Raw genomic sequence first — 24,442 nt, 5'->3', positions numbered from 1 at the left:
ATAGATGGATATGATTGTTTAGTCCCAGGAATGGATTTTGTCGGAGCCAAAATGGAGTTTATTTCCATGTATAAGAAAATCTTTTGGAAAAAACCTCCTCTGCCCAAGTGCCTGATGCTTAAAGAAGTGGAGTGAATGTGAGTGTTGAACAGCCTACAGGATGGGTAACCTTGCCCTTGGTGGTAGAGCTTGTCAGGTTGCCCAAATCCTGCTCAAATGGTAGACTCTGGGCTGAATCCAGACTGCAATAAAAAATTGCCTGGGGATTTCATTAGGGCTCCAGAGAAGCAGAACCACTTTGGGTTTTGCAGACAGTCTCTTCTTTCTTACCTTTTCCCTACCGTCTAGGGGAGCAGCTGGGGTCTGCCTCTGGGGCTCTTGTGCTCGAGGGCAGCATGTGGAGCTGGGCCAAGGTGGTAAAACTAGAGCAGTGAACTGCTTCCCTCTAAGTAGCCCTCTTTAAAAAATAGAGGGCTTGGATAAAAATGGACAGAGTAGCCATATCATAGGGAAATGGCAAAAGGCTTGACAAGGCAGTTTCTGCAGAGGCAGCCGTGGGTAATCCCTGCCAAGGGGCTGACTGTGGAGTTTGTCTTCTCCAACTCTGGACTGGCACGGGGTCTGTCTTAAATTCTTGTTGGAGCTGGATGTGAAACCTTCCTCTGCTTTCAGGTTCTTCCATTTGTTGTAGGGACATTGAATTGGAAATGTCCTGGAGCTGAATGGAGGAAGAAAACAAAAATTAAGGTTAATTAAACTGCACTGCTGTTACTGGGAATGAATAGCAAAAAGCAGCTTTTGTCTGGGAGACAGGTACTTTTCTGTGTGGCCCTTCAATGGGCTGGAATTTGGGACAGGCTGTAATTTGACCCTGGGATGAAGGGAATGGTAGCCTGAAAGAAAAAGCAAGTTGGCAGGAGTGACTGTCTTTGGTGCTGTCTGCTGCTTTTGGTTTGGTTTTGAGGTTTTTGTGACTGCAGAGTAACAGTGCTCTGCGTTCATCTCCGCTGGGATGGACGGTGCTTGTTCTGGGTAGCTTTTTCCAGCAGTGCTTCATCTTCCACCTGGTTGCTGTTTTAAAATTGCTTAGAAGGATGTTCCTCCATGACTGGCAGAGGTGTATCTTCCCTGGGATATTTCAGGGCACTATGTTTTTTTCACAGTCACAGAAAAATGTGCTGATGACTTTTGGCATTCACGGCACCAGTGCCCCCAGTGGCTTCTACTGGTGCTTGTGTGTGTGTATGGGCACAGACCCTGACAGAGGCCACCAGAGAAAAAAAAATAAAATTCTGCAGGACCTCTGCAGGATGCTATTACCTACACATATAACCTAATATGCATTAGCTTGTTACTGAATAAACTGTTGCTCATTCCGTCACTTTCTTGTTGTTTTTGGCTGCTACTTTCTGCTTTTCAGTCAGGTTTTTGAAACCTGCCCCTGACAACTGTTTGTGAATGGGATTCCAGTTTAATGGTACAGTTTCCACTCACCCTGGATACTCACATGCTTTTTACCAAGTGATCAAAATCTGGAATCGAAATAAGGTTGTCATTTTTATTCTAGTTTGCTTTGAAAATGTGTTTTTGGGGTTTTTTGTGTGGTTTTTTTTCTAAAAGCCTCCCTTTTTACTTATAGACTAAGCTGAATTTCCGTGCATAGTGTGGAATTCTTCAGCCTCAGTAGATGTTTAATCACACAAATACGTATGAAACTAAGCAGGCAGGAAAAAAAAATAAACCTTTCTAGTCATTGTGGTATTACCTATTAACAATCTTAAACTAGAGGAAAAAAATTGTTTCAATGAAAGCTGAGCGTATGCTACTCCTCTTTTTGCAGATATAACAGTTTAATGAAACACAAGGCAGAATTGGAAGAGTTGGAAGTAGTTTTAAAAACCGAGAGAGAAGTTCTGCAGCAAGAGAGGAGATCAAACGCAATAACCACTGGGGAAAATCAGAAACTGAGGGAGGAACTGGACAGGTATGGTTTCCTTGCTACATTCTTTTATATGTCATTAAAAATTATGCAAAGCACACAGTTGTTTTGCTGTGTTAACTGTAGCTCCAGCATACCTTCATTAATGTCTCTGTTAACTTTTCTCAATTTTTGTCTTGTTAATTTGATCGTTCTGCTTAATTCATTAAAGATTATCAGCTTCACAGATACTGTCAAGAAATACTGTTACTTGGTGCTTCAAACATGGTCTGTTCCTGGGACTTCTGCTCATTCAAAATAAGCTTCCATGTGTGGTTCAGTTCACAAGTGTTTCTGTAATGAGTTGTTTCCAAGTGCTTATCTTCAAGTAGCACAAATAAGTTCCTTAAGCACAAATACCCAAAGCTCCCAATAATATCTAGAGTTGTATGAAATGCTTCCTACCCATTTTTCCCCTTAAGGAGAACTGTTTCTTACATAATATGATTTGGTTCTAGGAGTTACCATTGCTGTTTATTTTCTGCTGCCCTGGGAAAGCTGCCCTTTTTTAATACTCGAAAGAGAGTTGATTCTTGTTATTAAAAGTGGGCTTAGTGATTCATAAGATCACTGGGTTCTGTTAAGTCATGTCAAAACCCCTTTTGTGAGCCAGCAATCAAACTTTACCTAATGCAACAGTGAAATGTACCCTGCCCCGCAACCTGTGTCCCTGCTGGGGCTCCCTCCATTATAACCAGTTCAGTGCCACTGTTTTGAGGCGTTTTGAGAAAGAGTTTAGTACAAATAAGGGGCCATGGTCATATCAAGTTAAAGCAATGTCAGATTAAATCATATTCAAAATCCCATGTTGAGTTCAGTCACAAGAGTTTCGTGTGCTGTCCCAGTTGTGATGTACTTCAGAGCACTGCAGAGCTCTGCCAGGGAGGTTTCCTCAAGCTTATTGTTTTCAACTCAGTTTCTCTGGGGACAGAGGAAGATGTAAAAGAGGCAAAATGTTGATTGTGATGCTGGCAGGGAGCGAGGGCTAGCTGGTCTGTCAGCAGATACAGAACTTAATCTTTTATGTATCTATTTAAAATTTTATGCCTTTGTGATTTGCAGACATCTTTAGTTACCAAAAGCTATAAAAGAATGCAGTATCTTGCAGCTCAGGACACTTTAATGCTCATATTCCATGCGTGAGGAAAAAAATTCTTTGAGTGTTCTTTATTTGTGCCAAAGAGAGCTGCCATTATGTCCAAAAGCTCTTAAATACGTTGTGCCTCAGAAATTTGTGGTGTCTTTCTTACACATTGAGAAAATAGCAGTGTTATGTTTCATCTATTTTCCTTTCAGTTATTTCGTAGATTTGAAATATTTTATAATGTCATCACTACTTTCTTAATAGACTTTTATTATATGCTTAAAATAAAAATGTCTTTAGGAGTTAGTCTTTGGAAATTAATGTTTGGTTTACAGACAGCTGCATGCTCATGGTGTGGTCTTTGAATGTGAGGTGGTTTCTATGAAGTGTCCCTTATAAACCTTCTGGCTTCTTCGTGTTTAGGGTGAATTTCTTGCACAGCCAACTAAAGGCAGAGTATGAAGGGTTGCATTCGCACACTAAAGAGCTGAAAACTTCCTTGAACAACTCTCAGCTAGAGCTGAATCGTTGGCAGGCTCGCTACGATGAGCTGAAAGAACAGCACCAGTCCATGGATATTTCTCTGACCAAGCTGGATAACCACTGCGAGGTGAGTAGCAATAGGTGGGTGTGCTGCCGGGCTCCTCTTAGGGTGCTGACATTCTTCGTGTGAAGTTTTTGGCATGCTATAGATAAAAGGTCAAGCTCTGTGGTCTTAGTCATACTCCAATATCCTTTGAAGTTTATCAGTCCATATCCTAGGTTGCTATGCTGTTGTGTTAACTTGATTGCAATGCACTTCCAGGGAAGCCAGATGCAGAGGAGAAATTAATGTCTCTTGTTTACTAGCTGCTGTCCCGTCTAAAAGGAAATCTGGAAGAAGAAAACCATCATCTCCTGAGTCAGATTCAGATACTGAGCCAGCAGAATCAGATGTTACTGGAGCAGAACATGGAGAACAAGGAGCAGTATCATGAAGAACAGAAACAGTACATGTAAGAAACTTTGAATTGTGAAACCTAAAAAAGGCATCTAGATAAGCAGAGAATACAAATCATCTATCAGGAGGGGAAGTACAGACAGGGGAATGATAGGTCTACTTGATACCTGGCCAGAAAAGGGGATGTTTAGGAGGAGATATGTGTAATGGGGAGAAGCTACAAGCTGTCTTTGCATTGCCTTACCGCAAAGGGATGTTCAGGAGACACATGGACAAGCTCAGCTCTTCTCAAGTCATGTAGATAAACCCATGTGGAAAACTTAGTTATAAAAGATGGAATGCTCAACCCAGTGGTACTTCTCAAAGGTTTCTGAAGAGCTTGAAGAGTTCTGAACAGCTGAGTTGCCCCCAAAATTTAGTCTTATGAGAGTCATTTTATATTTAGATTCCCGAGGAACAACAAATACTCATACTCCTCTAGTTTTTGTCATTTGCATTATAAGAACTGCTTCCTTTGACGTTGTTTTTAAGGATGCAAGTGACAACATACATTGTTGCATCCCCCACACACAGGGTGACATGCTTAAGTGAGGTGCCCTGTTTAAACATACTGTACATTTAGAAATAATCCTGTTTTCACTGCAGTGAATTTCTCTTATAGGTATGGAAGAAGGAAGAAAAGTGTTCTTAATCTCAGGATTTTTAGTCTAAGAACCTTGTGATGATGTGGGAGTTACTGAGTTTTATTTCAGTACTGGATTATAGGGTTAAAATATTAGAAATTGTTTGCTGAAATTGGCTGACTACAGTTCAAAGGTAGTCAGTGTATTTATGCGGGTGTCTGAAAGTTCTGTGATGGAGGTACATTCAGCCTGCTACTTGAATGAAAAAAGATTTGCTAACATCTGTTGTGCAGGTTAATAAAATAATGAGTTAAGAAAAATAGCAAGATTACATGGTGGTGCTGAAAGTGCTTTGACACTGCTCGCAGACCAAAGTAGTCTTAAAACAATCAAACATTATTTATTTCTCTTGTTACAACAGAGTAAGTGGGACAGGAATAAAATACGCAGTTATCATGTAGAGAAGAAATTCAAACTATGTAAGGATCTTCTCCCTGGCATAATTGTCAGTGATCTGTGAGTAAGACTGAACAATCAGCAAATGAATTTTCAAAAAACAAAAATAATATTAAACTTAGCACCCACCAAACAAACTCTGCCTGAGTTGTTAGTGCGTAGTGTAGCACCAACCTACTGTTCTTTCACCTTTCATGTTTATTGCACAAAAATCACCCATCAGCAGCTTTGGTAGGTTTTTGCATTTGCACTCTCTAAACAGACAGCGAGTGAGCTTTGTAAGATTCTGAAGTTTATGCAATAGGAAGATATTTCAGTCTCTTTCCTCTCCTGGTGGCTTTTGGTCTTCAGTTTTTTGATTAGGCTTAATTTCATAGGGATGGTTCACAAGATGCTTTTCCCCCCTCACAGTGATAAATTGAATGCCTTAAGGAGACACAAGGAGAAACTTGAAGAGAAGATAATGGATCAGTACAAGTTTTATGATCCTACTCCAAAAAAGTAAGTCCCATGTGGGTTCAGTTCTGGTCAGTTGTACAGAGTTGTGAAGGTGAGAAAGGGCTCTCCAGTTCTCTCCTCACTCGCAGCCATTCCCTGAAGCTGCAGGTTGTGTTAATGTAGAGCACAGTAGCTCATGTGGAGCCCTGTGTTTTAATACTGGAATATGAAACCGTATTAACTGGAAAAAAGGCACTTTGCCCTGATGAATATAATTTTTCCCCAGCAGCAGGGAGGGACCCCCAGTAATGGTGACTAAGCAGCAGTAGAAGCTTCCAGAGCTGCTCTTTCGAAGGGGTTAAGCAGTTCATTGGAGAGAAAGGACTTAAAAAATTTTGTGAACAGCAAAGAGTCAAGCTAATTCCACCACACCGAGTTCTGACTGATAGCCTTAGCAAAGAGAGGAATTCATCTTCAAAGCAGTTTTCATTCCTTTCCAAGTCTGTTCCTGTAGTAGAGCTTCTCACCCTGTTAAAATGTCTTATGTGGGTCCATATGTGTCGTTTCGATTTCCTGCAGAGGGAATGGTTGTCTTTCTCACATTTCTCATGCTGAAGAAATATTTCTGTAAACTACTTTTGACTTTGGGAGAGAAGTGGATTTCAAGCTCTGTGGAATTCATGCTGCATCTTTCCAGCCAATTCATGACAGTAACAAATAAGAATCTAGGATGTCTTGACAGCTTTAGCACAACTGTAGACTTCTTTGGGGAGTATTTCTTGTTGTGTTTTATAAATTCCATTCACAAAACCTGTTTTATCAGGAAAAACCACTGGATTGGAGCCCGAGCCTTAGTCAAACTCATCAAGCCAAAGAAGGAGACTACAAGGGAGCGGTTGAAAGCAGCAGAAAGCCCTCCATGGCATTCTGAGTCCCCCGAGACGGTAAACTCTCCGTCTGCCTCCCAAAAACTGAAACACCAACAAGAGACTCAGGATAATACCTCTCAAGGGTCAAACTCTGTGGAAGAGAGAGAAAACCCTGGGGGTTCTTCAAACAAAGGTAATGAATGCCCAGCCAAAATTAATTAATTTTTTTTATTTTTGAAAATATTTTGGGATATATTGATACTCCATTACATTATGGTTTATATTCCTTTTTTTAGTAAGCAAAGTAAGCAAAAAAACCCTAAAGTAAAAAACTGAGTAAACTAAAAGGTGGTGTTTTTTTTGTTTTAGTTTTCGTTTGATTAGTTCCTTTTATCCACTTTGTCTCCCTTCAAGTTTTGTATATACTTTCTTGGTGTACCTAATGTATTGCATGTTACTTAATAAGATGGTGGGAAATACGTCATTTAGTGGGGTTTTGGAACGAAGCAGTGTAAAGTTGGACCATATCATAATATGGTTGAGGTAAGGAACGCTCATCCCAAACTCATGAGCTGAAAAGTATTTTTTTGAAAAAATGACTGGTTGATTAAGGTTGATTAGCAACCAGTCTTCAAATGGGTAATAGCTGGTCTTACAGGGACTGCCAGGAGATGGCGCACATGCAGAACAAATAACGTAGAAAATGCTACTTTATTGGAATCTAATTAGTTTGGAGGATAATACTGTGTTTTGACTTTAAAGCAAACTAAGAATTACGTAATTTAAATTGATGAAATTATTTTCCTGAAGTCTTCTAATGCAAACGTAAGGAAGATGGAATGATTTCTTTTTCTGTTTAGTTAATTCATAAAGTAAATAAGGTGTTCTTAACGATGGGAAATTTAAAAGAAAGCTCCTCAAAGAAAGTAGTCTGTGATCTTTATTAAAGGAAATCTATCTCCCAAGCTTTGCTTACTCTATTGAGATCACTGCTGTCAGCTTCTGTAGAGAAGTTGTTGTCCTCCAGGAATCCTTTTCTAGAAGCAGTTTTGAAATGAATCCTGAAGTAATCCTTCCCATCTTCCCCCTGGGGAGTGTGGGAACCAGAAGGGGAGCAGCTGAGGAGGGTGGACCTGTGGTTATAAACTACTGCAAGGGCCTCTCTGGCTGGAGTTCTTCTTTTGATTGGGTTCTATATTCCCTTTCTCCATCCTAATTCTTGGAGGTTGTTGATTCACTTCAAATAAAAATGCATATGTCAGATCATCCATGTGATCCCAGGGGATGTCAAGTGTTCAACATGCATCCAAAGCTCAGCCTGGGAATTTGGGCTTGGGTTTCCGCAGAACAAGGCCCTTGTGGAGATCAGAGATAACACAAAGTCACTGGGGCTTTGTTCTTTTTGATGTTATGTGGAACATGTTTATGTTGAGATGAAGAGCATCGGTATTAAAGCCTTGAAGACATCTAGGAAATTTGAGTATATTATCGGGAAGTAACATGCACCTCTACTTGGTTTTATTTTATTAAGTAAAAATGTTTTAGGTGATCTAACAGTAATTTCTTAATGGTCTTACTTACATTTTATGTATATGTGTTAGTCGATGCATTAGTCAGATGAACTATGCATTAGTCAGTCCTCTAAATATATGTGTTACTCTTCGTTTAGCCTTTCTTGTTTTTACTGGTTTTGTAGTCTTTAATCTGTTTTAAGACACTTTAAGTTTTATTGACAAGGGTTTTTTTACTCTTTTTTTCTTTCTTCTTCTTTTTGGGATACCTGGGTGATAACAATTTAGCTGCGCAGCGCAAAAAGATTGCCTTTTTGAGAAGCAAAATCAAGGATAAAGAAAAGTCTCCTAAGTCTCCTAAGTCTCCATCGACCCATCAGTCTCTGTCTAGCCGGTTCCGGTTCTGGTCTTCTTCCGACATCCCATGCTCTCCTAATGAACCTCTTTCTTTCCCGGAATTGGGATATTTCTAACACCTTCTCTTTAGCATTTATCCTCATTTATTTCTGACTAATATTTTAAACAAACAAAGGAACAAAAAATCATCCCACGTGCCTTAAGAGAACACACACCTTGATAGAAACACTCAGCATGTCTTTACAATACTCTAAATACAAGCACAGATTAGTGAACATGGACCTAAGTTTTCCTGTAGAAGACGAATCCCTATTGCACACTGGATCATTTCTTCAATGCAGCACATTTTTAGGGGACCTCATGGCATACAGTTTGCGTATGTATATTGGCTGTGGTGCATGGTACGAGTAAGTGAAGTTGCTGTGCGCTTCGATGCTTCTCTTGCAGTCATGTACTGGCATCGTGTCCGGTCAGTGTTGAACTGATTTGCTGTTGCTGTGCTTCCTACAGTGTTGTAGTCCTACTAAAATACAAATCTAATACATAGGAGTCTCACATCCTGAAGACTTTTCCAATATTTTCTGCCACTAACTCCTAAAAATGGCAGGTCCTTGTCTGCTTTAAATAGTCTAGATTTGAATATAGAGTGGAAGCTACCAGGAAGAGTATTCTCTGCACAATGTCTTGACGTTTGCATTCAAACCAGCTGTTTAGCAGGGTTTCACACTTCCAGCTATGGAAATTTGTCTTGAATTGAGCTGAAGTTTCAGTTTTTGCTGCTTCAGTTTTGACAGAATTTTTTGGAAGAAGAAAGTAATTTGTTCTCTTAAGATTAGGAATAATGGAACCATCATGGAACCGTTGCCCGGGATTCTTATTGCCTGATAAGTCACAACCTGGTGGCTTCTGAAAGGAAGGTGTGGGTCCAGTCCCCACTCTGCATTAGAGAAACATACGCAGCAGGGGCAGTACTCTATGGGGAGCTCAGTGGAGAGGCCAAAAGATCTCATCTCCCCTCTCTCTCTGTCTCTGAGAAGTGGTCCCTCTGTGGCACAACCAAGGACAAGCCTACAAATCCATTTTTGGGATTTGTAGAAAATGTTTGTCTCCAGGGCAAGTAATAATTCTGGCATATATGGAAGGTGTTACGTGCATCTAGTAAGTCAGAAATACAGATTTGCACAGCAAGCTTTAGCCACTAATGGCCCCTGCAGGCGTGCCATTCAATTCAGTTCTGAGAGAAAGTGCCAGCCCTGGGCTATGGAGGCCACGCAGACTGTGGGGGGGAAACACTGATTCTGAACTCAGCCTCCAGGAGTCGTCTAAGATGACAGTAACTCAGTCCATTTCTCTAATAGAGCTTTGCTGCTGCTCTGTGCTTTCAACTAACTGGCCGTCCGTTGTCTCTGCAAGTTGTTTATTTTGACCACTGCACTCTGCTGTGTTTTCAGCATTTAGTTACTATTAGTTAACAAGTACTCCATAGAAATACATAGAGAAGTAGAATCTTGCATCCCATTAAGGGATTTCCTATAGTAAATTATTTAAATTTTATTCTATTTTATACATGCCTTAAATAGTTACATTCACATTACAAGAAATTAATGAACCTACCTTATCACTAGGAAAGATGTCTTCAGCCTCCTTGAATCTAAATAATATTCTAGCAGGTAGTTTTTGTTGTTCTCATGCTAAGATCCCAGTAATTCCATTTAAAAATCATTGCACCAGAGCATCATAAGAGTAGAGTTTTAACCTTATAGAGACTGAGCTCTTACCACAGCAAAGATCTAAACCTGAAAACTATTAGCTTAGTGTGCAGGTCATGGTAGATAATTTCCAAATGAGCATTATTTCTCTTTGAATAAGAGTGTGACTTCTCTCACTCTTTCCTTATTCTATTCTATTACTGAAGTAAATGTTTATAAAATGTACCTGCAAAGAATAATGTTATGGGAATTTCACACCTCGCGTATCTTTTCTGCATTCATGTTTTTGCTCCTTTTCTTCCTCCTTTCATGGTAATTGTTGCATGTATAATATCGACCTTCCCACTGGCCCAAAGCAGCCCTTGTCACTCCCACACGTTACGTGATAGGAAATCTCTGCTACCAGTTTTTCAATCCAATGGAAAAGCTTGCAAAACTCTGTTGTGCGGTTTCTTTGTGCCTGCTTGTCATGTTTGTACGGGCAGATCAATACAAATCTCCTACTGCTGTTTTTCATTGACTCATCTTTATTTACTTCTCTCCTTCTCAGTGCTAATGGACCTAAAGCAAAAGAGGAATTCCCATCATGGAGGCAGCAATGATAATGTTGACATCTCAGCAGACTCTGCGACAAAGCAGTGCTGTGTGGAGCTGGGGCCCAGGACTTACTCGACCTCGGCTATTCATCTGCACACTTCCACCCCCATCTCCAGGCTCCAGAACAGACCGAAAGGTGCGCGCTGTGTTTGATAGACCAGCTCTTAGGACAAGTCAGGCTACTTCATAGCTCCTGCTTGGGTGAAACACAGCTTCTAGGGGCACTCAAGTACAAAACCCAGAGCACTAGTAGTTTCACTTCTACTTTATCTGGTTTAATTGATCAGATACAGGGCTTCTTTACTCTTGACAGAACACATTTGGATGTCAGTTCTCCTGTGCTTTCCTGCCCCATGGTTCACAGCAGTGGTTAGAAAATGGCTACTCTTCCAATGGTGGCCCTATAAAACCCTCTTGATCACCCCAGTCTTCTACACTTCTACACGCATCAGAGACTGACCTGAAGAATTAACCTTCCTGTGTTTAATATTGCCTTTTAAGTTTTGTGTTCTTTTCAGGCTATAACTCAGAAGATAATCTATGTGAACAGTCCCCTGAGGTGGAGTTTGCAAGCACCAGACAGCACGGTAAGCCTGCAGCATGTACAAATGCCCCAAACTTCTGCATTAAGACTTGTTTCATTGCATCCACGTGAACTGTCCTGGAGCGTTTTAGTTAAATTTAGATGACAGAATGAGATGTAATAATGCAACACCATTTTGGGCATGTGGGTCTAAGCACTTCTATTTTTCTATTGAGAATCTTTCAGTGGACGTTTTCCCAAAATAAATTTTCGGAAACAATGCTGACGTTAAGATGAGTTGCCTTGCTCCAGCAACAGACCCTTCAATGCACATCCGACAGATTAGTTGCTGATTTTTCTGGACAATGTTCAATTCCTTCCTTGAGGGAGTGAATTGGCAATAAAAAAGATAGGGTGGGGGGGTCTGGGTGCACGGCAGAAGCACTGGTGCAACAGCAGCAGCACTACCTGCTTACAGATTTGTGGAAGACTGCATTTGCAGGCTGGTAACCAGCCCCTTCCAAAGGACCAAACTGAGAAAGAGACAGCAACTTATTGTTGAACTTCTTCAGTATTTACATTACTTTGTTTATAGTTGTTGTAAGAGCAAAACCCAGAACATAATTTGTTGTGCAAAAAAAAATAAATATGAGAAAAACAAGATGAATTCTGAACAACTTGACTTGAAAGATGAAAATGGTTTCTACTCTGTCCAGACTTTGGCGTCCTGTGTATATTATGTTGTTAATGTTTTCAAAGTGACTTAGTTGCACTATTTTCAGAAGGCAGACTGCAACCAAATCTTTTAGAGAATCAGAGGAACTTAAGGTTGATTGTTCAATGATTCTTTTATGTTTTTCAGTGTCCAGGCCAAACAGTATAGAGAGCAGTAGAAACGCTTCCTGCAGCAGTTCACCTCTCAATTTGAAAGGTAAACCTTTTACAGTTGAGTTCTGACAAACAGAAATTCCATGAAACTGTGTGCAAAATGCTGATTTCCTTCCAATTAATTTGAAAACTGTTGTTTTGAAATTGTAATGGTTTTACAATGTGGACATGGTTGCCCTTGGAATCAAAATGGCTAGCAAGAAGTATTTTTCTAAGATTGATTCTGGCAGGGGGTGGCTTTTTTAAGGCAAGTAGTCCAAGTTTTGCTTCAGCCTGACTGGCATCATATTGTGGGAAGTACCAGCCCACTCTTGGACTCCTTTTACAACAACAGATCCTGCTGTTCTTACACCATATGCACTGTGTGTATGGAATCTGTGTGCTCTGGAAATCTGCTTTTGCTGAAATTGTGCATCCTTGCAGCGTGCCAGACCTGCCACTGTGGAAAAATCCAATTTATGCTTTCCCACTGGCAGGTTCTGGCTCTCAGATCACACACAGCCAAGACTGGGAGATCTTCTGGTGGCACAGAGGTGGTAAAGAGGCCCCCTTACTATCTGTGTTATTCCTGTTCTTTGGACACATAGTTGTGCTTGTTTAACACAGGGGCTCAAAGTATATACTGAAAAACATCTACTAGTCCTGATTTTTCAAAGTTCTGACTGCCTTGAGTTCTGTGGGAGAAGAAAGTAAGGTCAAAAATGCCACCTAGTCTGTGTGGACATAGCCCTGGATGATAAGTGCCTACCTCAGTGAGAAACCTACTGAAATGAGGGAAGAGCAGTGTCTTGAATGAGACTTATGCTTCTCCTCAGGTTCCTTAGATCATATCCATGGTAGAACTGAGAGCCTCAGCAGTGAAGATACGGTGCCAAGCAGAGAAGCACCAGCCTTGCTCCAAGACACCTATCCCTTTCACTCTGCTTCTGCCGTCTTAAGCCCCAGCAGCAGGCATGAGTCCTCCTCCCACAGGAACGGTCTGATCTCTTACGATACACCTCAGAAGAGCACCCCATCCCCGTCTTACGCGGGCAGGCGACGGTCTGCCTCACCCGGCAGCGAGATGGTAACTTTGGAGGAGTTCTTGGAAGAGAGCAACAGGCTGTCTCCACCGAGTGTAAGTATGTCAAAAAACTGTTCCGAGCTGATTCAGGGGATGAGGACGTAGGGAAGTAAGGAAAGACAAGAAGATCATTGTTCATATGTGTGGAACTTGTGGAGAACTATTGAATCTTGCAGAATGAGTGAAGCAGTTCCAACAACTATGGCAAGATTAACTTTCACACAGCACTCTGCTGATTTATTTTGGTGTATCAGCTATGGCAAGTCAGGCAGATAATTCACTACGAGTCCTGTGTGTTGGACTGATGGGGCTTTTTGATGTCAAACACTCGTGGTCAAGGTTTCATATTATATCATCAGTTCTCAGCTCCAGGTATTTTTATTTGTGAACTGATAAGTTTTCTGTGTAGTTTTCAGCTGCTAAATCTGCAATTAGAAATGAAACCTAACAGTAGCTTTTAACTGAAATGCAAAATATGCAGTCGTTAAAAACCATCTCCTAATCTGAAAATACCAGTCAGTGTTTTTGAGAGAGAATATTTTTCTTGTTGAAATAAGTTCTCGATGTTCACTGTGCTGCGTGTTTGTGCTGAGTGGCACCGTGCTGTTGGTTCAATAACTGCAAGAATCTGTCACACGTTGAAGTGCTTTGTCAGGAATGAAACGCTTGTTTTCTAGAAGGCATTTGTCTTTTACTGCTCAGACTCGCTGCACAGCAGTGCACTGTTGAGCATGTTAATATCCTAAGAACCAATTCATTGATAGTGCCGAATGTTTCTGTTTGGTGAATGCTGTGGTAACTACTGAAATCAACAGACCTGTGCCATTTTATGGCTTCAGTAAATTCTAGTCCTTGAATTTTCAGAGAAATATTTAAATATACCTTCTATTCCCTCATTATCCTAAATAGAATTCTTAGCTTTTAGAGATGTTTAAAATTTGATAATTTTTTGTGTGTGTAACTGCCTGACCGTCTCTCCATTTTCATTCTTTCTGTCATCCTTGTTCCTTTCCAGCGTCGGCGCAGTTTAAATGAGAGCGAAATGATTTCATTGCACCAATTTCTGTTAGAAGCTGATGCACTGTATCCCTCTTGCTACTCCCTATGTCCTTCCCTCCATCAGGAACCTTCGCAGTCACTCGAATCAGTCCTCAGTCATTCATGTCCCGACAGCGTGAGGCACAGAACAGGCAGGGGAAATAGGAGATCTACTTCCCTGTATATCCCCAGGGTATCTGTTGTTCTTGCTATGAAGGCAACACCGCTCAACTTACCACAGCTTTTGCTAGCGTATTAATACCAATATAAAAGCATCCTGTAACTCCTGGCTGTTATTTTAAAGGCTGCCAGATCACTTGCATTAATTGCTCATAAAGTATTTCCCGTGCTTTTTTATAAACACGCGTGCTTTTGGAGGGCTAGTCTCTCTCTAATGTTAATGTGCAAACCAGCAGGTTAAAGTGAAGTTAAAAATAGTCCTAACACTTTAACATTTAGTTGAGCGTAGAAATCCTTCCACTGCACTTTTACCATTGATAGCGTTCACCTCGAGCAAATGAGCTTTGTGACTGGAAGAAATGTTTGGAATGCTAGTAAATGAATATATTAAGCTTTAATATACTCCCTAGAGGAGAGTAAATAAATTTTGTGAGCTTGAGCTTGTCATAGCACGTTTCTCGTGAGGACAGCATGTCCCTTAACTATTCTGAGCATGCCTCGTACTAATAGTCCAATGGCAGCTGATCAAATGTCACCATTTTTGGATTGCATGTACCATCCCCATGAAATATTCATTGTATATTTTCTTTTAATGCCAGGTTAATTGTCTGACTTGAAATTTGAAAGCTAATTGTGGGCAAGCAATTGTATTTCTAATTTTGTAGTGATTTTTTGTATGTTTCATTATATAGTACACGCAGGTATTAACACACATAGTGTGTTGAGTGGGAGAGGTGAGGGGAGTCAATGGAGCAGCAATGAAACTCTCCAGTAATGCTTGTGCATCTCCCCAAGGTATTCTCTCCTGTCACATCCCTGAAGTTACAGTAGAGTGTTCCCCAGATGAACTGTATTCTGGAAGATGACAGTCATTGATACCTGCTGCTACCAACGGCTAATGTCATTAATATCATATTGATGTTACAGTGACAGTGGCTGAAAGGAAGCAAAAGAACTGCTGCCCAAGTTGCAAGTGAAATCAAAATTTTATAATTTATGACAATTAATCTGGCAAACAAGCCCGTCAAAATCTAATTACAATGAACATGTTACTCCTTGATTTGGATTTATACCTGTTGTAAACATTTATGTCTTCTCTTCCCCACTTTAAATATAAAATCTATGGTTGTGTTTGGGTTGAATTAAGTGGGAAGGAAGACTATCTGAACACAAAGCTCTGCATGATTCTTTACACACAAAGTGTTGTCATTAATGTGGTATGTGCATATTTTCTTACCCCAGGACACCTCCAACAACAGAGATGACTTGCTCAGCAATTACTTTAGGAAAGCAAATGAGCCTTTGGCTACTGGGAGCCTGCTGGTTCAGCCGTCCAGAAAGGAGGCTGCTAAGATGCCCACTAGTCTTGTTGCTCCAACTGTAAAGATGACCGTCGCCAACGAAGAAGGAAGAACAGCTAAGCCTGGAAATTACGTGAAGCCAAACCTCAGACAAGTCGAACCTGAGCCTCTGGCAAACTCCCAGGGGTCCCTTAAGCTCCCCCCCCCAGCACAGCCCCAGCCTGCCAGCGGGATGCGGCAGCTGGCACAGCCTCAGCAGCCTGGGGCCGCGAGCAGGAGGAGTACGTCGCTGAGCAGGGCGTTTAGCTTGGCCTCTGCAGACCTCCTCAGAGCCACCGGCCCGGAGACCTACAGGCAGGAGAGCCCTCAGAAGTCAGCGGCAGACCTGCGTGGGGGCAAGGACGCTGCCGGTCAGATGGGCAGGGCTCCTGTGCCAGCCAGCTCCCAGGTGACCCTAAGAGAGAGGCCACAGTCTGCAAAGGTGGCGGGTTTGGCGCAGGGTGTGGATTCCCGCTGCCGGCAGCTCGACGCCCGGCGCCTCTCCTTGGCCCCACCAAAGGACGAGAGGCCCCTCTCCTTCCATCAGTTCTCGGCCTCCCCCACCGCCTCCACCAGCAACCTGACCCTGCCGCAGCAGGAGCGTGCCAGCCCCGGGCAGCACCACTCACCCGCACCACACACCCTCTCCAAAGTCAAACCCAAGCCAGCCCCTCGCTCTGGGGAGGTGGCCACCGTGGCCCCTGCCAGGGCTGTGTCCAGCAGCACAGAGGGGAATATTTCCCTCGGGCAAGGCCAGGGTGATGCCCTACTTACCAAGTGCCAGGGTAAACTGCCAGAAGGCAGCGCTGGGACTGTGGAGGAGCCCATGAGAGGAAGCAGCTCCACCAGCACTCCCGGGTCTCTGGACCCCCAGGGGGATCAGCAGACAGTTTGGTATGAGTATGGGTGTGTGTGACCCACCGATGCAGCTGGTAGGACATGCGTCTGGCATTACTGATGTCTGGGTGGCATTTGTCTAGACACCGTGCCCCGTCTTCAAAGGCATCCCATGCGTGCTGCTCTGAGTGTTCAACGGGTACTGTCTCCTAGTTGGACAAAGTATGATTAAGAGAAACAAGGAGCAAAACCCCAGCCCTTCCCTTGATGCTGTTGTGCCTGAAACAAAGTGGGAGCCTGACCTAATCTTCACAGCAGGCTTGGCACCTGCTTCTCACAGGGGCTGAGCATTCCCCACTCCAGGAGAGGCTTAGCAGGGTCCTCTGTCATTGCTGTGCTGTGCTCCCCTCCTACCTGCATTAAAGAAGATTTTCATGGGTCCCATGTGTGCTGAACCCAGCCCCACCATTGATCTATAACTTAACCATACTGAAAAGGTCATATAAAAGCCAAACTTCTCCCCCCGAAGACAGAACCAGACACTTGGCTTAGATAGCTTACAGAAAAAGCTGAAGAGCAAAAGTGTGTGGCTTTGCCATGGATCTGTTAAAATCAATTCTTCTTGCCACAGCCACATTTTATAGACTTCAAGGGTCACATCTTCCCCGCTGGGTCTGTGTGACACAGGGAGGCCGGCGTCGTTCCCCGCTGCCTTCGCTCAGCTGCAGCTCAGCGGGTCCTTGACTCTGCAAGCCACGTGGTGCTGCCTTTTCAAACTTGTTTTATCTTTTATACAAACACTGGAACTAACGCAGCCTTTCAGGGGAGATGCTATTTCAATTGCAAAGGTGGCATCTCATGTACAAAAGTGTCTTGTATGTATATAAGAAGCTCAAGTATTGTATAGGAATGCTGTGTAAATTGTATTATTACATCCTCGTGTGCACGACAGCCCACGCCCTAAGCAACAGGTGGGGTTTTGTCTCTTAGAAATCCTTGTTTGTCTCCAAGAACTTTGCTCAGTATAGAAAGCAAAATAATTTTGTATACATGTGAAAGAAATATACTTTTAAAAATCTATTTATGTGCAAAGAAGTTCCTTGTGTGTTTCTGTCCAGAGTGTCATCAGCTGCTTATGTATATATGATGAAATGCATATCTTTAATTCTATTTCATGTTTGTAAAGCTCTTTTTCTTGCAATAGACTAAATCCTTAAAAAAAGTAATACTTGTTTTGCTGGTTCTGATTTAATCTAGTAAAAGCTGAAAGTGATTCAGCAGAGGATGTTTTTGTTATCTTGTAGGTAGTGATCCCCTTCTGGAAACTACAAAATTGTTTATAATAAAGATTAAAATAAAATCAATTGATGATGTACTTTTTTTTTTCATTGGAGAATTGTGATTCATGGTGCTGGATGGAGATCTGTCTGCAACAGCTTTGGGGAAGCCTCAGTATTGATCTGCATCTCTGTGTGGCAGAGTTGCCTTTGTTTTTGTAATGTTGCCACAAAAGACATAGGAGAAATCTTTCCATTTGATTGTAACCTTCTTTCTGCAGAGCTCACAGGTCACTGTAGTGACTTAAGGTCACTGTAGAATCAGACTGTTAGACTTTTATGCTTCTCTGATCACACGTGCCAAGCACACTGTCAGCTTGACCAAGCCTGCGTTTTGTACAACCTGTTTTGTGCTTAACTCTCAGGATTCCTTACAGAAGTGAGAAATTATTCATCTTTGAACATGAAGAGAATGGCAAAAGGAACTTTCTGCCATCTCTGCTATTTTAATTGCTAACAACAGTTTTGCAACAATTTTTAAATTACCTGCTATACAGCAATTTTAGAACATACTGAGTGGTTTTGGTGAGCTGAAATTTTTCCAGAAATTCCCTCTCAGTGCTGATTCTTGGGCAGATCTCTAAAAACTGATGTTTCTCCTTTGTATCAGCTCCTTTTTGGAGGCATATACTCCATGGCCTTGCAGGCTGGGCTGCGAGGAACTGATCTGTGAGTTGTCAGTTCCTGTAGATCTGCTTTTGCTATAAATACCTGCCCAGTCACTTACGCCTTGTCGTTTTCCGAGCTGTTTACAGTTATTGACTTTGTCAGGTCTAGTGAGTGTCAATAAAAATGTTTAATACTTACATAGTAAATATTTACATAGTACCTTTCAATTACGGGTAATTTTAAATACAGATGTCATAACATGGAACAACTGTTGAAGCACGCATGCTGTGGCACTTGGGCCTTCCTCAGAACATGCAGAAAAATTTCGGGATAGGTGCCTGTCCTGCCGTAGCAGTCTGCTCAATTTAATAATTGTTTTCAACTCTTCTTTGATAGATTTGGTGGCTCCCAACTAAGAGTTTTCCAGATGTTGGGGGGCATATTAGAAGATCAGCCAAAGGTAAATGACCTTAAGATAGAACATGGAAGAATTGCTCCAGAAACCGTTAGTTCATGTAAAATGACAACAACCTGGATGCTGGAATAGATGTAAAGGGATTAACACTTTGGGGTTGGTTTTGGGGGTTTATTTTGTTAAACATGAACCTATCTGTGCTGAGAGAATTTGAATCGTGGTTTTGCATTTTTAGATTAAAAGTGAAAAAAGATAATCAGTTGTGGTAAGTTCCAGCAAAAAATTCTATCCTAACAATTGCTTCTTTGCCCATCAGAATCGTAGAATATCAGATCCTGGCAGCGCTGGAGATGGTCAAGGCAAGTTGGAAAACTTGGGAATGTTTTTACAAATCGCTAGTACCAGGCAGAATTAACCTGACCTAAGAGTGCGGGATGAAATAGTTCAGTTACTAAAACTTCCAAATGAAGTTATCATTATGAAGGGTTGCTCCTGTGTATAACATCTGTCCTGGCTTCGTTTAAGGCTGGGAAGAGCTTGCTTTTGCACATCTGTTGCAGAATGACCATCCCCAATTGGTTCTCATTTGTGATAGGACTCCAAATGATCAGGTCAGCTGTTTTGTTTCTTCCTGTCACCCCTTCAATGCCATCTCTCTTTCAGAATGCAGCTCTGCATACTGAGAAGCAGCTGCTTAAGGAGCAGCTGAAGCATTTGGAAACCCAGAATGTCTCCTTCAACAATCAGATCCTGACACTACAGAAGCAGAATGTCTTCCTTCAGGAGCACAATACTGCCCTGCAGACGCAGGCGGCCAAACTCCAGGTCAGGACAACTCAATGGTGAACTTTGAGGGTGGACCACAAACTGGTGCTAAACTTTTCTTTCCCAAAGCCTGAGGAGCTGGCAGTACAATGTGGGGTAGGTTTTGATAAAATACAGAAATAAACCCATTGTGATTAAACAGCCACCAGGGCTGTGGGACAGGACAGCTGCTGGGCTGTCAACTAAATGAGCTGGAAGCGATTACGCAGCCACTGCTGCTGCTTAGCAAGTCTCTCTCAGACTGATTAATGGTTCTCATTGATTCAGGCTTTGCTTGAGATTATCAGGTTTAGGTGTGTGGAGGCTGCTTGCTGGGTTCTTTCTTTTCTTGATGAGTACCAATTATTAAACAGTTCTAGGCCAAGGAAAAGGTAGTTTTCTACCAATAGGTTGTCTCTAGTGATAAGTTTTCAGATCACCATTATAAACATTAACAGTTTGGAGCATCTGTTGCCAAGATGTGACTTTGGGTCAGAGATGTTGCAGGGGAGCAGATGGTGGTCTTTTCCGTACTCAAAGCAGGTTGATTTTGGCAGTTTTGAGAGTGCAGTGTCCTCCTCAGCAGATCAGTCTTACTAGCTATAACTGACTAGCAGATCCTTGAGCAGTTCAGTTCTTTGTGGCTTACTCTAGAGAAGTCTAATCCTGTAGAGACACTGGAAATACTCCTCCCACTGGAAAAACAGAATCCCTGCTGGGGAGGGTCTCATGGTTTAACCCAGGCCAGCAACTAGGACCACACAGCCACTGCTTCCCTCTAAGTAGCCCTCTTTAAAAAATAGAGGGCTTGGATAAAAATGGACAGAGTAGCCATATCATAGGGAAATGGCAAAAGGCTTGACAAGGCAGTTTCTGCAGAGGCAGCCGTGGGTAATCCCTGCCAAGGGGCTGACTGTGGAGTTTGTCTTCTCCAACTCTGGACTGGCACGCGGTCTGTCTTAAATTCTTGTTGGAGCTGGATGTGAAACCTTCCTCTGCTTTCAGGTTCTTCCATTTGTTGTAGGGACATTGAATTGGAAATGTCCTGGAGCTGAATGGAGGAAGAAAACAAAAATTAAGGTTAATTAAACTGCACTGCTGTTACTGGGAATGAATAGCAAAAAGCAGCTTTTGTCTGGGAGACAGGTACTTTTCTGTGTGGCCCTTCAATGGGCTGGAATTTGGGACAGGCTGTAATTTGACCCTGGGATGAAGGGAATGGTAGCCTGAAAGAAAAAGCAAGTTGGCAGGAGTGACTGTCTTTGGTGCTGTCTGCTGCTTTTGGTTTGGTTTTGAGGTTTTTGTGACTGCAGAGTAACAGTGCTCTGCGTTCATCTCCGCTGGGATGGACGGTGCTTGTTCTGGGTAGCTTTTTCCAGCAGTGCTTCATCTTCCACCTGGTTGCTGTTTTAAAATTGCTTAGAAGGATGTTCCTCCGTGACTGGCAGAGAAGTCATGGGATATTTCTTCCCTGGGATATTTCAGGGCACTATGTTTTTTTCCCAGTCACAGAAAAATGTGCTGATGACTTTTGGCATTCACGGCACCAGTGCCCCCAGTGGCTTCTAATGGTGCGTGTGTGTGAATGGGCATATTTAGATTCCTGAGAAACAGCAAATATTCATAATCCTCTAGATTTTTCATTTGCATTATAAGAACTGCTTCCTTTGATGTTGTTTTGAAGAATGCAAGTGTCAACATACATTGCTGCACCCCCCTCACACAGGGTAACACACTTAAGTGAGGTACCCCGCTTAAACATACTGTACATTTAGAAAGAATTTCCTAAAATCTGCTGTGCAGGTTGATAAAATAATGAGTAAAAAAATATATATTTCTCTTGTTACAACAGAGTAAGCAGAACAGGAATAAAATACGCAGTTATCATGTAGAGAAGAAATTCAAACTGTGTAAGGATCTTCACCCTTGAGTAATTGCCAGTGATCTGTGAATAAGAATGAAGAATCAGCAAACAAATGTTCAAAAAACAGAAAACAGACATTGAATGAGCTTTGTAAGATTCTGAAGTTTATGCAATAGGAAGATATTTCAGTCTCTTTCCTCTCCTGGTGGCTTTTGGTCTTCAGTTTTTTGATTAGGCTTAATTTCATAGGGATGGTTCACAAGATGCTTTTCCCCCCTCACAGTGATAAATTGAATGCCTTAAGGAGACACAAGGAGAAACTTGAAGAGAAGATAATGGATCAGTACAAGTTTTATGATCCTACTCCAAAAAAGTAAGTCCCATGTGGGTTCAGTTCTGGTCAGTTGTACAGAGTTGTGAAGGTGAGAAAGGGCTACTTTGTTCTTGAAACAAAGATAAGGAACGCTCATCCCAAACTCATGAGCTGAAAAGTATTTTTTTGAAAAGACGATTGGTTGATTAAGGTTGATTAGCAACCAGGGTAATAGCTGGTCTTACAGGGACTGCCAGGAGATGGCGCACGTGCAGAAGAAATAACATAGAAAATGCTACTTTATTGGAATCTAATTAGTTTGGAGGATAATACTGTGTTTTGACTTTAAAGCAAACTAAGAATTACGTAATTTAAATTGATGAAATTATTTTCCTGAAGTCTTCTAACGCAAATGTAAGGAAGATGGAATGATTTCTTTTTCTGTTTAGTTAATTCATACAGTAAATGAGGTGTTCTTAACGATGGGAAATTTAAAAGAAAGCTCCTCAAAAAAAGTAGTCTGTTATCTTTATTAAAGGAAATCTATCTCCCAAGCTTTGCTTACTCTATTGAGATCACTGCTGTCAGCTTCTGTAGAGAAGTTGTTGTCCTCCAGGAATCCTTTTCTAGAAGCAGTTTTGAAATGAATCCTGAAGTAATCCTTCCCATCTTCCCCCTGGGGAGTGTGGGAACCAGAAGGGGAGCAGCTGAGGAGGGTGGACCTGTGGTTATAAACTACTGCAAGGGCCTCTCTGGCTGGAGTTCTTCTTTTGATTGGGTTCTATATTCCCTTTCTCCATCCTAATTCTTGGAGCTTGTTGATTCACTTCAAATAACAATGCATATGTCAGATCATCCATGCGATCCCAGGGGAGGTTCAGTGTTTAACATGCATCCAAAGCTCAGCCTGGGAATTTGGGCTTGGGTTTCCGCAGAACAAGGCCCTTGTGGAGATCAGAGATAACACAAAGTCACTGGGGCTTTGTTCTTTTTGATCTGGGTATAAATTAAATGTAGGCTTGTAAGGGATTGCAGCCCCACAGACTTCCTTGGACCCCTCCAGCTGCCAAAAGTAGGTTTAAGGCAAGATTTAGAAAAACTTACAAGCCTACATTTAATTTATACCCAGATTTTCCACCTGGAATCCAAACTTCTTGTGGTGTGGAAAAGCTAAAGAGCTTTTGTTGCACCTGAGGGGCCTTTCCAGCCCCCACTCCAGGGGCCTCTAAGCACCTTTCTGTGCACCCCAGGGGCCTCCGCGTGCCTTTATGTGAATACCTCAAGCACCTTGGAGTTCCTTTCCATGTGTCCCAGAGGCCTCGGAAGGCAATCTGTGCATCCAAGAGGGATCTGGATGCATTTTGTTGTGCCCATAGAGCCTCCAAGTGTCTTTCTGTGTGGCCCAGAGACATCGTAGTACTTTTCAGTGAGACCTCCATGGCTCCCTGTGCCTTTCTGTGTTGTCCAGGGGCCATGATATGCTTTTCTGTGCGCCCAGGGATCTTTAAGTATGTTTTGGTGCATCCCTGAGGCTTCCGAGTGCCTTTCTTTGTGGTACAGGCATCTCCAAGGATCCTTGTCTTCATATCAACCCTTCCCGTCACTTTCTTTGTGGCCCCAGGACCTCCAAATGACGTTCATCTAGACCCATGAGCCTCCTTGGGCCTTTCTGTATGCCCCAGGGGCCACTGTGTGTATCTCAGTGAGACCTTTGGGTCTCTAAGTGCCTTCTGGTGCAGGGCAGGGACACCCCAGAGTGCCGTTCTGTGCAGCCCTGGGGCCTCTGAATGCTCTTCTTTGGACCCCATGGACCCCTAAATGCCTTTCTTTGCTCCTCCGAGTGCCTTTCTGTGTGACCCAGGATCCTCACTCAGCATTTCCTAGGACAAGGTTCTTGACTAGAAAGCCCCAAGAGCTTGGGCTGTGTTTGAAGACACACCAGGCATGCAGCAAACCAATTACCACAGCTTGAGACTGCCACAAGAGCTGGCTCTGGATGTTTGCTTCACAGCCCAGTCTTGCTCTCCTCTTTTTTAGAGCTTGCCAGGTTTTGTCTTTAACCTGTGGGATTTTTCTGTGTTATAGTCAACTTTCTTCAGTTAAAGTGAGCTAAATATTTCTGGGAACACTTAAGTACTTCCAGGAAGTAGATAACTAACCAACCTCTGTAGTCCATAAGCACAACTTAGTTTAATAAGTCAACAGTTACAGGAGATTATTGCACAATTTTGTGCTGTTGGTGCTGAGTCTGCATGTCTCACAGCAACTTGTTCTGTACCTCACACTGTGTTACTTCTTATTCCCATACCTTAAACGCATATATTTTTGTGAAAATGATTTCTGAAAATTAACTGGTAGTGGCATCTAGGAGAGAAGGGTATTTCAAATACCAGACATGCTCCAGAAATACACATTCTTTAATTCTATGTGTCTTATTTGTTACTCCAGTTGGTGGGGTTTGTCATCCTGGAGGTTGAACACCAGGTCCCATTCTCTGCAGTTGTGGAAAACTCATATGATAGATGCTCCATTCCTTGATCATCTTTATAGCCCTCTGCTGGATTCTCTCCAGAAACTCCCTGTTCTTCATGAACTGAGGAGCCAGAACAGGACACAGTACTCCAGGTGCAGCCTCACCGTGGCACAGCAGAATGCAAGGATGACCTCCT

At 42.3% G+C, this 24,442-nt stretch overlaps 1 protein-coding gene across 3 annotated transcripts in view; it reads left to right on the top strand.

The window, feature by feature from the left end:
* Nucleotides 1-17,773, top strand: part of CCDC88C (coiled-coil domain containing 88C) — a 114,074-nt gene extending 96,301 nt beyond the window's left edge. For 2 of the 3 annotated variants that reach the window (XM_014957471.1, XM_014957469.1), the window contains 11 exons: nucleotides 1,841-1,984; nucleotides 3,486-3,672; nucleotides 3,912-4,057; nucleotides 5,493-5,582; nucleotides 6,343-6,581; nucleotides 10,516-10,698; nucleotides 11,081-11,149; nucleotides 11,948-12,016; nucleotides 12,789-13,090; nucleotides 14,052-14,267; nucleotides 15,497-17,773. In XM_014957471.1, the coding sequence (XP_014812957.1) occupies nucleotides 1,841-1,984; nucleotides 3,486-3,672; nucleotides 3,912-4,057; nucleotides 5,493-5,582; nucleotides 6,343-6,581; nucleotides 10,516-10,698; nucleotides 11,081-11,149; nucleotides 11,948-12,016; nucleotides 12,789-13,090; nucleotides 14,052-14,267; nucleotides 15,497-16,510 (2,659 nt within the window). In that variant the 3' untranslated portion in view covers nucleotides 16,511-17,773. The remainder of the gene's footprint in view (nucleotides 1-1,840; nucleotides 1,985-3,485; nucleotides 3,673-3,911; nucleotides 4,058-5,492; nucleotides 5,583-6,342; nucleotides 6,582-10,515; nucleotides 10,699-11,080; nucleotides 11,150-11,947; nucleotides 12,017-12,788; nucleotides 13,091-14,051; nucleotides 14,268-15,496) is intronic. The other variant, XM_014957470.1, reaches the window with a different exon arrangement.
* Nucleotides 17,774-24,442: the final 6,669 nt, after the last annotated feature.

This window comes from Calidris pugnax, unplaced genomic scaffold (genome assembly GCF_001431845.1).
Source record: "Calidris pugnax isolate Ruff unplaced genomic scaffold, ASM143184v1 scaffold211, whole genome shotgun sequence".
Taxonomy (NCBI): domain Eukaryota; kingdom Metazoa; phylum Chordata; class Aves; order Charadriiformes; family Scolopacidae; genus Calidris; species Calidris pugnax.
This window is presented reverse-complemented; position numbering and strand designations above follow the sequence as displayed.